At 47.4% G+C, this 14339-nt stretch overlaps 1 protein-coding gene across 2 annotated transcripts in view; it reads left to right on the forward strand.

Moving 5' to 3' along the window:
• The first annotated feature begins 527 nt into the window (after positions 1-527).
• Positions 528-14339, forward strand: part of dapk2b (death-associated protein kinase 2b) — a 45607-nt gene continuing 31795 nt past the window's right edge. For both annotated transcript variants that reach the window (XR_005040880.1, XM_036968769.1), the window contains exons 1-2: positions 528-643; positions 4245-4403. Coding sequence is in view for 1 of the 2 variants with exons in the window: in XM_036968769.1 (XP_036824664.1) it covers positions 4327-4403 (77 nt within the window). In the remaining variant the exon portion in view is untranslated. The remainder of the gene's footprint in view (positions 644-4244; positions 4404-14339) is intronic.

Raw genomic sequence — 14339 nt, forward strand, 5'->3', positions numbered from 1 at the left:
CCAGTACTGAGTATAGCCATGTTACTTTTACTCGTTATTGTTATTCACTGTATATTTAGTCTTCATATCACTATGTAATTTATTTTGATGTGACCTCAGCATTGTTGGAAAAGGACCCGTAAGTATGTCTTTTATTGTCCGTCTACTCCTGTTGTTTGCAAAGACGTGTGCCAAATAAAATTGGATTTGATTTAGATTTGCTATTGCCACATTCTCTAGCCAGCTGGGTTCACTCACACTCTGCTTGTGTTGGAACATTGTGTGTCTGTCTGTAGTAACAGGAAAAGCATATGAATATATAACCTACATCATGCACTAATGATCTTTTGAGAAACCACTAAAGCTTTATCTAAAAGGCAGAAGAACATTTCAATACTATTTCTGATCATCACTTTCTTTTTCTCAAACCCCCACATCGTGTGGGCTTCCTCAATGTCACAGTGCTGTTTCGTGTATAGCCAACAGATGGCATCATTTTCAGACTTATACATGTGTGTCTGCTTGGAGCGACAGACCAGTGTGTGTCTGTGCTTGGAGGGGACAGTCACAGCACACTGAAAACACTGCAGTCAAGAGTCCCAGACAGGAGTAGTATGACTTACTACAGCAATAAGACCAGCTATTTACTTTGATATCATATAAGGTAAGAACGTCAAGTACTTTGTTATAGCTTACCTAGTGGAGTTGGTACATTGTTCTGACAAGGAAACTGTCCCTTCACGTTGTAATGTTGTTACAGCTCTTATTGATACATTGGGTGGAGAACGTTTGTTCAACTCTTAAAGGCAACTTGAAAATCATTCATTATTCTTTCAATGATCATGATTATAGTTTGACGTGTTCAATCTTCAGTAAATTCTGTAATTCTTTGCTTTTGAATATTCAGGGTTGATCCTTGTTAATGCTGTTAATTTGGCATTCAAAATCAGGCTTGCCTAATACTGAAGCCCTGTTATACCAACAGTGGCATTTAGATTCAGGCTTAGTGTTTCCAGGCTCCTTGACTAAAATGTTGTGAAAGAAAGGCAAACTGGGACACTATTCCTATTGTAGTACACTGCGTAGTAGACCCATGAGACCCACAGAGAGACCCATAGGGAGACCCATAGGTCTACCCATAGGACCCATAGGGAGACCCATGAGACTCATAGGGAGGCCCATAGGTAGACCTATCAGACCCATAGGGAGGCCCATAGGGAGACCCATAGGGAGGTCTATAGGGAGACCCATAGGGATGCCTGTAGGGAGACCCGTATGGAGACCCATAAGGAGACCTATAGGGAGATCCATGAGACCCATAGGGAGGTCTATAGGGAGGCCTATAGGGAGGCCCATAGGACCCATAGGGAGACCCATGAGACTCATAGGGAGACCCATGAGACCCATAGAGAGGTCTATAGGGAGACCCATAGGCAGGTCTATAGGGATGCCCATAGGGAGACCCATGAGGCCCATAGGGAGACCAATAGGGAGACCCATAGGGAATCCCATAGGGAGACCCATAGGGAGGCCCATGAGATCCATAGGGAGACCCATAGGGAGGCCCATAGGGAGACCCATAGGGAGGCCCATGAGACCCATAGGGAGACCCATAGGGAGGCCCATAGGGAGGCCCATATGGAGACCTGTAGGGAGGCCCATAGGGAGGCCCATAGGGAGACCTGTAGGGAGGCCCATAGGGAGGCCCATAGGGAGACCCGTAAGGAGACCCATGAGACCCACAGGGAGACCCATAGGTCTATAGAGAGGCCTATAGGGAGGCCCATAGGACCCATAGGGAGACCCATAGGGAGACCCCTAGGGAGACCCATAGGTCTATAGGGAGGCCCATAGGACCCATAGGGAGACCCATGAGACCCATAGGGAGGCCCATAGGTAGACCTATGAGACCCATAGGGAGGCCCATAGGGAGGTCTATAAGGAGACCCATAGGGAGGCCCATAGGGAGGTCTATAGGGAGGACCATAGGGAGGCCCATGAGACCCACAGGGAAACCCATAGGGAGACCCATAGGTCTATAGGGAGGCCTATAGGGAGGCCCATAGGACCCATAGGGAGACCCATGAGACCCATAGGGAGGCCCATAGGTAGACCTATGAGACCCATAGGGAGGCCCATAGGGAGGTCTATAGGGAGGTCTATAGAGAGGTCCATAGGGAGATCCATAGGGAGGTCTATAGGGAGGCCCATAGGGAGACCCATGAGGCCCATAGGGAGATCAATAGGTAGGCCCATAGGGAGATCTATAGGTAGACCCATAGGGAGGTCCATAGGGAGATCCATAGGGAGGTCTATAGGGAGGCCCATAGGGAGACCCATGAGGCCCATAGGGAGATCAATAGGTAGGCCCATAAGGAGACCTATAGGGAGATCCATGAGACCCATAGGGAGGCCCATAGGGAGGTCTATAGGGAGGTCCATAGGGAGATCCATAGGGAGGTCTATAGGGAGGCCCATAGGGAGACCCATGAGGCCCATAGGGAGATCAATAGGTAGGCCCATAGGGAGATCTATAGGGAGACCCATAGGGAGGTCCATAGGGAGATCCATAGGGAGGTCTATAGGGAGGCCCATAGGGAGACCCATGAGACCCATAGGGAAGTCTATAGGGAGGCCCATAGGACCCATAGGGAGACCCATGAGGCCCATAGGGAGATCAATAGGTAGGCCCATAAGGAGACCTATAGGGAGATCCATGAGACCCATAGGGAAGTCTATAGGGAGGCCCATAGGACCCATAGGGAGTCCCATGAGACCCATAGGGAGGCCCATAGGACCCATAGGGAGACCCATGGGGAGACCCATAGGGAGACCCATGAGACCCATAGGGAGACCCATAGGGAGGTCTATAGGGCACCCATAGGGAGGTCTATAGGGAGGTCTATAGGGAGGCCCATAGGGAGACCCATGAGGCCCATAGGGAGACCAATAGGGAGACCCATAGGGAATCCCATAGGGAGACCCATAGGGAGGCCCATGAGACCCATAGGGAGGCCCATAGGGAGACCTGTAGGGAGGCCCATAGGGAGGCCCATAGGGAGACCCGTAGGGAGACCCATGAGACCCACAGGGAGACCCATAATGAGACCCATAGGTCTATAGGGAGGCCTATAGGGAGGCCCATAGGACCCATAGGGAGACCCATAGGGAGGCCCATAGGGAGACCCATGAGACCCGTATGGAGACCCATAAGGAGACCCATAAGGAGACCTATAGGGAGATCCATGAGACCCATAGGGTCAGCCCTCAGAATGATCCTATCCTGGCTCAGCCCTCAGAATGATCCTATCCTGGCTCAGCCCTCAGAAGGATCCTATTCTGGCTCAGCCTTCAGAATGATCCTTATCTGGCTCAGCCCTCAGAAGGATCCTTTCCTGGCTTAGCCCTCAGAATGATCCTATCCTGGCTCAGCCCTCAGAATGATCCTATCCTGGCTCAGCCCTCAGAAGGATCCTATTCTGGCTCAGCCTTCAGAATGATCCTTATCTGGCTCAGCCCTCAGAAGGATCCTTTCCTGGCTTAGCCCTCAGAATGATCCTATCCTGGCTCAGTCCACAGAATGATCCTATCCTGGCTCAGCCCTCAGAATGATCCTATCCTGGCTCAGCCCTCAGAAGGATCCTATTCTGGCTCAGCCTTCAGAATGATCCTTATCTGGCTCAGCCCTCAGAAGGATCCTTTCCTGGCTTAGCCCTAAGAATGATCCTATCCTGGCTCAGCCCTCAGAATGATCCTATCCTGGCTCAGCCCTCAGAATGATCCTATCCTGGCTCAGCCCTCAGAAGGATCCTATTCTGGCTCAGCCCTCAGAATGATCCTTATCTGGCTCAGCCCTCAGAATGATCATATCCTGGCTCAGCCCTCAGAATGATCCTATCCTAGCTCAGCCCTCAGAATGATCCTATCCTGGCTCAGCCCTCAGAAGGATCCTATTCTGGCTCAGCCCTCAGAATGATCCTTATCTGGCTCAGCCCTCAGAAGGATCCTATTCTGGCTCAGCCCTCAGAAGGATCCTCTCCTGGCTCAGCCCTCAGAAGGATCCTCTCCTGGCTCAGCCCTCAGAATGATCCTATCCTGGCTTATGGAACACATGGAGTTGCACCTCCTTTTTGTTTGAGCTGGAATGTAGTGCAGCATGCTGGGACATGTGGGTAGAGATGTCAGTCCTCATCTCACAATCGCTCGTCATTGCGTTGCTGCGCTGCTCTCATTCTGCTCTCATTCTCTCTTGTTTTGTTGCTCAGAACTGAACAGGCAATTCTCTCTCGTTGTGTCACTGAAGACAGAGTTACATGTTTATCGTTTACGAGGACGTATCGACCCTCAATGAGGACATTGGGCATGGCTGTTTTCAAGCAACAGAGAGTAGAGGACTTCTATGAGATTGGTGAAGAGCTGGGGAGGTGAGTGTGTTGCTGTTTCTCCTGAACTGTTATTACTGTTTTATGAGCTCTTATAGACCTGTTATGTAGCTCTATGCTCTGTGTTCTGTATGTAGATTATAATGTACTGTATGTCATTATTATGAGCTGTTATATACATCTTATTTAGCTCTAAGATCAGTGTTTGTGTATTTAGTCTTTATAATGACTTAGTGTTAATCCCAGCCCCACATGTTGACTGGCCAGCCTGCCTGATCCTGGGGAGTGCTGTAAAGGAGGACAACAGAGAAATGCAAACAGCTGGCTTGTTGATGTGTATAGGACAGGAGCTAGTTACAGTTTACAGCAAGTTAAATATTGGACAGGATAATGGTGTTAACCATAAGACAGGATGATGGAGAAAACATGCTATATGATAATTGACATAAACACAGGACAGGATAATGGAGATAAACATACTATATGATAATGGACATAAACACAGGACAGGATAATGGAGATAAACATACTATATGATAATGGACATAAACACAGGACAGGATCATGGAGATAACATGCTATATGATAATGGACATAAACACAGGACAGGATAATGGAGATAAACATACTATATGATAATGGACATAAACACAGGACAGGATAATGGAGATAAACATACTATATGATAATGGACATAAACCCAGGACAGGATAATGGAGATAAACATACTATATGATAATGGGACATAATAGTTAAGGTGATTTCCCAAACTGTTTATTACCATGTTATTCAACTTTCTCAACCTGTCTTTGGGTAGTCTATTTTCAGCCAATGTGGAAATGAACCTGTAGAAACCCCAATCTCTGGTTCAAAACTGTCCCCTCAACGGGTCCTATAGGCAGACTAACCTCCCAGTAAGGAACTGCTGTTATAGAGAACATATAGGGGAAATCCTTCTAAGGAAGTATACAATAATTCAAAAGAGGTTAGGAATGTGTTCAGCAGGAAGTTCATTAAGTCACGTGTGGGACAGACGGATAGTATTGGAGGGTTCCAGGAGAAGGCCAACAGCACTTCTACACAGACAACAGGACTTGAAATATGATCTGTGGTCTACCACATTATAGTAACTTCCTGTTCTGGTATTTTCTGCGACACAACCTGCTAGGAGTTAACTTTGTTCTCTTTAACACTGGGTTCAGTTCAGATGGCTCTTGCCTCTCTATTTGAATGCTGGTTATTGGAACATTCAGCTGTTACTGGGGAGATGGCTTTATTGTGATCAATAGGGATTGTTTAGGACACACAAGACTTCACGAGTGGTTAGATTTGCATGTGTATGTGTTGAACCCCCAGACACAAGGACAGCAACAAGACTGGGCTGGGAAGCCTCAGACAACTGTAATGAAAGAGGAAGGACTGTGTGTGTGTGTGTGTGTGTGTGTGTTTGCATGTGTGTGTGTGTGTGTGTGTGTGTGTGTGTGTGTGTGTGTGTGTGTGTGTGTGTGTGTGTGTGTGTGTGTGTGTGTGTGTGTGTGTGTGTGTGTGTGTGTGTGTGTGTGTGAGAGTTTCCTCAACACCTCAGCAGCTGCTGTGTCAGTTATTAGAGAGAGGGGGGGGGGGGGGGGGGAGAGGGTGACTGTCAAAGAGAGCGAGATCATAGGGAGAGAGATTGGTGGAGAGAGAGAGAGGGGTGGAGAGAGAGAGGGATAGAGAGGGAGGAGAGGGAGACGGGTCGAAGAGAGAGAGATCATAGGGAGAGAGATTGGTGGAGAGAGAGAGGGGGGAAAGAGAGGGGGAGAGAGGTCAGAGAGAGAAACAGATAGATTAGAGAGACAGATCAGAGGGAGACAGATCACTTGCTTTGGCGATGTTACATATGTTTCCCATGCCAATAAAGCCCTTGAATTGAATTGAGAGAATAGTTTCAACTTGAGCAGCAGCTGCTGAAAAAAATTAGCTCCTACAAATATTGAAATTAGCATGGTTTTTAGAGTGAAGTACATTGGAAAAAACAAAAGACAACTGAATGTGAGACAAAACAAGCAACAAATGAAGAAGATAGGCCTATAAGATTGTGCAGTTAGCTTAGCTAGCTGGGTTGTTAAGCCGTTGTAAGGGACTTTCCTAAAAGAAGATAGTTAGCTATCAAAAAACGAGCTAGTTAACAACTCAATAAAAAGACAGAAGACAAAGGACATCAAAGTAAAGCAGTTCTCTAAAGACTCTAATACAAGAAACAACGCTGTTTTGGAAAAGCTAGGCTTCTATTAGAACGTTGTAGCTATGCTATGCTAAGCTATGGACATTGTTTACACACCACACATCCAGACGGAGAAAGCTAAGAAAAGTTTCAAAGGCTTGATGATGGGACAGAACCATATGCTGAGGTAACCTCTGGCAAAAGAGCCCTTAGAACTACTAGAGATTGGAGAGGTGTGCCAACTACTGTATATAATATGCAGACTACTGGACTAGACAGACCCTTTAATTCACACAACATATAACACAAACACTAAATTCTTTATTTGAATCCACATATCAATTTACAAAAAAAGGATCCCAGACAGATCCCTGTCTGCATGGCACTCAAGGGTACAGAAAGCACTTCCTTCCTTAAACAGCTAGGCTGCCCACTACAGCTGAAACAGAGCAGTAACCTAGCTAACTGCTTTGCCCTAGTCCCACTACAGCTGAAACAGAGCAGTAACCTAGCTAACTGCTTTGCCCTAGTCCCACTACAGCTGAAACAGAGCAGTAACCTAGCTAACTGCTTTGCCCTAGTCCCACTACAGCTGAACAGAGCAGTAACCTAGCTAACTGCTTTGCCCTAGTCCCACGACAGCTGAAACAGAGCAGTAACCTAGCTAACTGCTTTGCCCTAGTCCCACGACAGCTGAAACAGAGCAGTAACCTAGCTAACTGCTTTGCCCTAGTCCCACGACAGCTGAAACAGAGCAGTAACCTAGCTAACTGCTTTGCCCTAGTCCCACGACAGCTGAAACAGAGCAGTAACCTAGCTAACTGCTTTGCCCTAGTCCCACGACAGCTGAAACAGAGCAGTAACCTAGCCAACTGCTTTGCCCTAGTCCCACGACAGCTGAAACAGAGCAGTAACCTAGCCAACTGCTTTGCCCTAGTCCCACGACAGCTGAAACAGAGCATTACCTAGCTAACTGCTTTGCCCTAGTCCCACTACAGCTGAACAGAGCATTACCTAGCTAACTGCTTTGCCCTAGTCCCACGACAGCTGAAACAGAGCAGTACCTAGCTAACTGCTTTGCCCTAGTCCCACGACAGCTGAAACAGAGCAGTAACCTAGCCAACTGCTTTGCCCTAGTCTCACGACAGCTGAAACAGAGCAGTAACCTAGCCAACTGCTTTGCCCTAGTCCCACTACAGCTGAAATAGAGCAGTACCTAGCTAACTGCTTTGCCCTAGTCCCACTACAGCTGAAACAGAGCAGTAACCTAGCTAACTGCTTTGCACCTAGTCCCACTACAGCTGAAACAGAGCAGTAACCTAGCCAACTGCTTTGCCCTAGTCCCACTACAGCTGAAATAGAGCAGTACCTAGCTAACTGCTTTGCCCTAGTCCCACTACAGCTGAAACAGAGCAGTAACCTAGCCAACTGCTTTGCCCTAGTCCCACTACAGCTGAACAGAGCAGTAACCTAGCCAACTGCTTTGCCCTAGTTTCTGTCAGGCTACACAGAACAAGCCTGTGTACGTGGTCGAGACTGCCGAATAACGGCGCGACCAGCTGACACATACACCCGTGGATGTCCAAGGGTGCCACGAGGGGCTGGTACTTAAGCAGCTTCCAGGGAACGGCCTGCTCCATGTAGCCATCAAATGAGCAGCCCACTTGCACAATGAGCACCTCCCCCTGGCCTCCCCCCATCAACAACAATATCTGGTGTATTTGGCTCATAGGAAAACACATCATCATCAACATCATACCAGCTTCCCCTTACACAACAATGTTCATGCGTGTGTGTTGTTGGTGAAACCACCTCGCTGGTCAACAAGCCAGTCATGTCTAGCAATGTACAAATCCATGTATGAACAGGAACCATTCACAACACGGGCAATGTACTCCGTTACATTTGACTCCGATACAGAGACTGAGACACTATACAGAGACTGATACACTATACAGAGACTGAGACACTATACAGAGACTGATACACTATACAGAGACTGATACACTATACAGAGACCGAGACACTATACAGAGACTGATACACTATACAGAGACTGATACACTATACAGAGACTGAGACACTATACAGAGACCGATACACTATACAGAGACTGATACACTATACAGAGACCGAGACACTATACAGAGACTGAGACACTATACAGAGACTGATACACTATATAGAGACTGAGACACTATACAGAGACTGATACACTATACAGAGACTGATACACTATACAGAGACTGATACACTATACAGAGACTGAGACACTATACAGAGACTGATACACTATACAAAGACTGATACACTATACAGAGACTGATACACTATATTGAGACTGAGACACTATACAGAGACTGATACACTATACAGAGACTGATACACTATACAGAGACTGATACAGTGACACTATACAGAGACTGAGACACTATACAGAGACTGAGACACTATACAGAGACTGAGACACTATACAGAGACTGATGCACTATACATAGACTGATACACTATACAGAGACTGAGACACTATACAGAGACTGAGACACTATACAGAGACTGATACACTATACGGAGACTGAGACACTATACAGAGACGGATACACTATACAGAGACTGGGACACTATACAGAGACTGAGACACTATACAGAGACTGATACACTATACAGAGACTGATACACTTTACAGAGACTGAGACACTATACAGAGACTGAGACACTATACAGAGACTGAGACACTATACAGAGACTGATACACTATACAGAGACTGATACACTATACAGAGACTGAGACACTATACAGAGACTGATACACTATACGGAGACTGAGACACTATACAGAGACTGATACACTATACGGAGACTGAGACACTATACAGAGACTGATACACTATACAGAGACTGGGACACTATACAGAGACTGAGACACTATACAGAGACTGATACACTATACAGAGACTGATACACTTTACAGAGACTGAGACACTATACAGAGACTGATACACTATACGGAGACTGAGACACTATACAGAGACTGATACACTATACGGAGACTGAGACACTATACAGAGACTGATACACTATACAGAGACTGGGACACTATACAGAGACTGGGACACTATACAGAGACTGAGACACTATACAGAGACTGATACACTATACAGAGACTGATACACTTAACAGAGACTGGGACACTATACAGAGACTGAGACACTATACAGAGACTGATACACTATACAGAGACTGAGACAGTTACACTATATCACATCTCTCTTTTCATTGGCTAAACGGTGAGGGTGGACTGGAGAGGTGTTGTCCTGAGTGATTCATTTTTCTTCCGTATAATGTATTACATCAACTTTACCAGTTTCAACAACGTTCAATGAAGATCTCTTCTTGTAACCCTTCATTACCGTCAAAGAGAGGTAACACAGTGCTGCAAGTTGTCCAACATGGAACGTTTATGACACTAGAGACCCGTGGAACCGTGTCACTGTCGGGGGACAGGTTTAATTATGAAGCAGTCAGGGACAAGGACATGCTGACCAGACCGGACACGTCGCGTGCGCGAGCGTCGCAAATTAAATGCAGAAATCGATGTTATTCAATTAATGCACCCACACTGCCCGCGCGCGTCAACGAGCGTCTGCGATGCCAAGGGCTAAAATAGAAGTCACTCATATTTCTGACGCAGATCGCGCTGAAAGTTCTGCCTCTCCCATCTCCTCATTGGTTTATAGTTGCAGGTACCCACGTGCCATCTCCTCATTGGTTATACCCACGTGGGTGACCTAAAGACGAACTGTTTACCGGTAGTTGTAATACAATGAAAGTTTAGATGCGATCACCATATAAGTTAAACGATGAAAAAGCCTGGAAGGAGGAGAGATGACTAGAAACGATTCGGTTGGCCGTTTTATGTGTGGATTAATTGTCGGAGTAGAGGACCTTGTACATTTCAGGTAAAATAACAACTCAATGTTTATATCCCAGGACAAATTAGCTAGCAAGTACAAGCTCACTAGCTAAATTGCCATACATGTTTAATGACTTTCGACCTGTCCACAAATTAATGTAATTGGTTCCGAGTTTGTTTAGATATTTTAACCTGCGTGTCGTGATCGCGTTTGGTGTGGGGGGACAAAATACATGTATGCACGATGGCGCACACTCGCAACTGGTTTGGGTTCCGTGTTAGGCTTAACCAGCTCGTCAAAGTCCTTATCGGGCTGATAATATGAATAATAGCCTGTATTTAACTTGGTTGCAGATCACTAGAGAGTTAAGACTGAGCTATATCTTGTGTAACATGGAAGTACATGGCGTGAGCAGGCCTAACACAGGCCCCTGTGGTACATTACAGAGTGACTGGCCATTATGGAGCAGGCATGATGCAAGCAGGAGAGGACACTGCATCAGGCATGATGCAAGCAGGACAGGACACTGCAGCAGGCAGGATGCAAGCAGGACAGGAGAGGACACTGCAGCAGGCATGATGCAAGCAGGACAGGAGAGGACACTGCGGCAGGCATGATGCAATCAGGACAGGACAGGACACTGCAGCAGGCATGATGCAAGCAGGACAGGAGAGGACACTGCAGCAGGCATGATGCAATCAGGACAGGACAGGACACTGCAGCAGGCATGATGCAATCAGGACAGGACAGGACACTGCAGCAGGCATGATGCAAGCAGGACAGGAGAGGACACTGCAGCAGGCATGATGCAAGCAGGACAGGAGAGGACACTGCAGCAGGCATGATGCAAGCAGGACAGGAGAGGACACTGCAGCAGGCATGATGCAATCAGGACAGGACAGGACACTGCAGCAGGCATGATGCAAGCAGGACAGGAGAGGACACTGCAGCAGGCATGATGCAAGCAGGACAGGAGAGGACACTGCAGCACGCATGATGCAAGCAGGACAGGACAGGACACTGCAGCAGGCATGATGCAAGCAGGACAGGAGAGGACACTGCAGCAGGCATGATGCAAGCAGGACAGGAGAGGACACTGCAGCAGGCATGATGCAATCAGGACAGGACAGGACACTGCAGCAGGTATGATGCAAGCAGGACAGGAGAGGACACTGTAGCAGGCATGATGCAAGCAGGACAGGACACTGCAGCAGGCATGATGCAAGCAGGACAGGAGTGGCAGCAGCCAGCAGGCATGATGCAAGCAGGACAGGAATGGCAGCAGCCAGCAGGCATGATGCAAGCAGGACAGGAGTGGCAGCAGCCAGCAGGCATGATGCAATCAGGACAGGAGAGGACACTGCAGGAGGCATGATGCAAGCAGGACAGGAGTGGCAGCAGGCATGATGTAAGCAGGACAGGAGTGGCAGCAGCCAGCAGGCATGATGCAAGCAGGTCAGGACACTGCAGCAGGCATGATGCAAGCAGGACAGGAGTGGCAGCAGCCAGCAGGCATGATGCAAGCAGGACAGGACACTGCAGCAGGCATGATGCAAGCAGGACAGGAGTGGCAGCAGCCAGCAGGCATCTTTCAAGCAGGACAGGAGTGGCAGCAGCCAGCAGGCATCTTTCAAGCAGGACAGGAGTGGCAGCAGCCAGCAGGCATGATGCAAGCAGGTCAGGAGTGGCAGCAGGCATGATGCAAGCAGGACAGGAGTGTCAGCAGCCAGCAGGCATCTTTCAAGCAGGACAGGAGTGGCAGCAGCCAGCAGGCATGATGCAAGCAGGACAGGAGTGGCAGCAGCCAGCATGCATGATGCAAGCAGGACAGGAGTGGCAGCAGCCAGCAGGCATGATGCAAGCAGGACAGGAGTGGCAGCAGCCAGCAGGATTAATCAGCTTTGATAGCAGGCCATCAGTGTCAGGATGATAACTTTCTCAACGCAACAGAATACGGTGTCATCATACCCTGACAGAGATGTCATACGTTGTGTTTACCCTGTAAACATCACTAGGGAACATGTTTAACCTCCTCTTTCTTCCGTGAACATACCAGCTGTGTTAGGCTATGTGATGGGAAATTCAGTCTGTCCTTTATTGCTGCTGTGTTGTAATCTACCCTGTCAATGGGGACACGTTTACACATTCCACGTGAACCACAGTCTCTCGCACTGATGCCCAGTAATTAGGTCCATGTTAGGTAAACTTTTTATTTAACCTTTATTTACCAGGAAGTCATATTGAGACCCAGGTCTCGTTTTGTAAATGAGCCCTGTTGTAAAAATCCTAGACACAATCAGTAAATCCGAACGTTCAATAAAGAAGCTGATGATTTCAGTTGTGGTAGCTATGTCCTGGAACCCTTTACAACCACACATGCGAGAACAATAAGTCTGTTGTAGGAGCTTTGGGAAACACCTCTGTTGTGACCTCTTCTGGAGATTTGGGAGTACGAGGGGTGGTTCAGATATTTGGCAGAACATTTGATGGAGTGGGAGAATAGTTCTCTGGCTGTACTCTGCTCCCATCTGACACAAGCCAAGCTTTGGACTTCCTCCCAAACTCTAAGTCTGTGTTCTTTTATCGTCATAAGTAGTTAGCAGCCGAGCAGGGAAAGCGGTCATCTTTGTTTAAGGTGAAATTGTCCACCTGAATATCCCGTTGTGGTGCCCCATGGCTTACTGGGAGAGTTAGAGAGGCAGGAAGCTGCACTCTGCCAGCGACTTAGTTAGTTAGGTAAGATGGGAAAGTGGCTTGGCATGAAGCAGACTGGTACATGTTGCTAGAGTACAGATCTCTAGTTGCTTCAGCTCTGATCTGATCACGTTGCTACAGCTCTGATCTGATCACGTTGCTACAGATCTCTAGTTGCTACAACTCTGATCTGGTCACGTTGTTACAGATCTCTAGTTGCTACAACTCTGATCTGGTCACGTTGTTACAGATCTCTAGTTGTTACAGCTCTGATCTGATCACGTTGCTACAGCTCTGATCTGATCACGTTGCTACAGATCTCTAGTTGCTACAGCTCTGATCTGATCACGTTGCTACAGCTTTGATCTGATCACGTTGCTACAGATCTCTAGTTGCTACAACTCTGATCTGATCACGTTGCTACAGATCTCTAGTTGTTACAGCTCTGATCTGATCACGTTGCTTCAGCTCTGATCTGATCACGTTGCTACAGCTTTGATCTAATCACGTTGTTACAGCTCTGATCTGATCACGTTGCTACAGCTTTGATCTGATCACGTTGCTACAGCTCTGATCTGGTCACGTTGTTACAGCTCTGATCTGATCACGTTGCTACAGATCTCTAGTTGCTACAGCTCTGATCTGATCACGTTGCTACAGATCTCTAGTTGCTACAGCTCTGATCTGATCATGTTGCTACAGCTCTGATCTGATCACGTTGCTACAGCTCTGATCTGATCACGTTGCTACAGATCTCTAGTTGCTTCGGCTCTGATCTGATCACGTTGCTACAGCTCTGATCTGATCACGTTGCTACAGCTCTGATCTGATCACGTTGCTACAGATCTCTAGGTTCTACAGCTCTGATCTGGTCACGTTGTTACAGATCTCTAGTTGTTACAGCTCTGATCTGATCATGTTGCTACAGCTCTGATCTGATCACGTTGCTACAGCTCTGATCTGATAACGTTGTTACAGCTCTGATCTGGTCACGTTGTTACAGCTCTGATCTCATCGTGTTGCTACAGCTCTGATCTGATCATGTTGCTACAGCTCTGATCTGATCACGTTGCTACAGATCTCTAGTTGCTACAGCTCTGATCTGGTCACGTTGCTACAGATCTCTAGTTGCTACAGCTCTGATCTTATCACGTTGCTACAGCTCTG

This window comes from Oncorhynchus mykiss, chromosome 30 (genome assembly GCF_013265735.2).
Source record: "Oncorhynchus mykiss isolate Arlee chromosome 30, USDA_OmykA_1.1, whole genome shotgun sequence".
NCBI classification, from domain to species: Eukaryota; Metazoa; Chordata; class Actinopteri; order Salmoniformes; family Salmonidae; genus Oncorhynchus; species Oncorhynchus mykiss.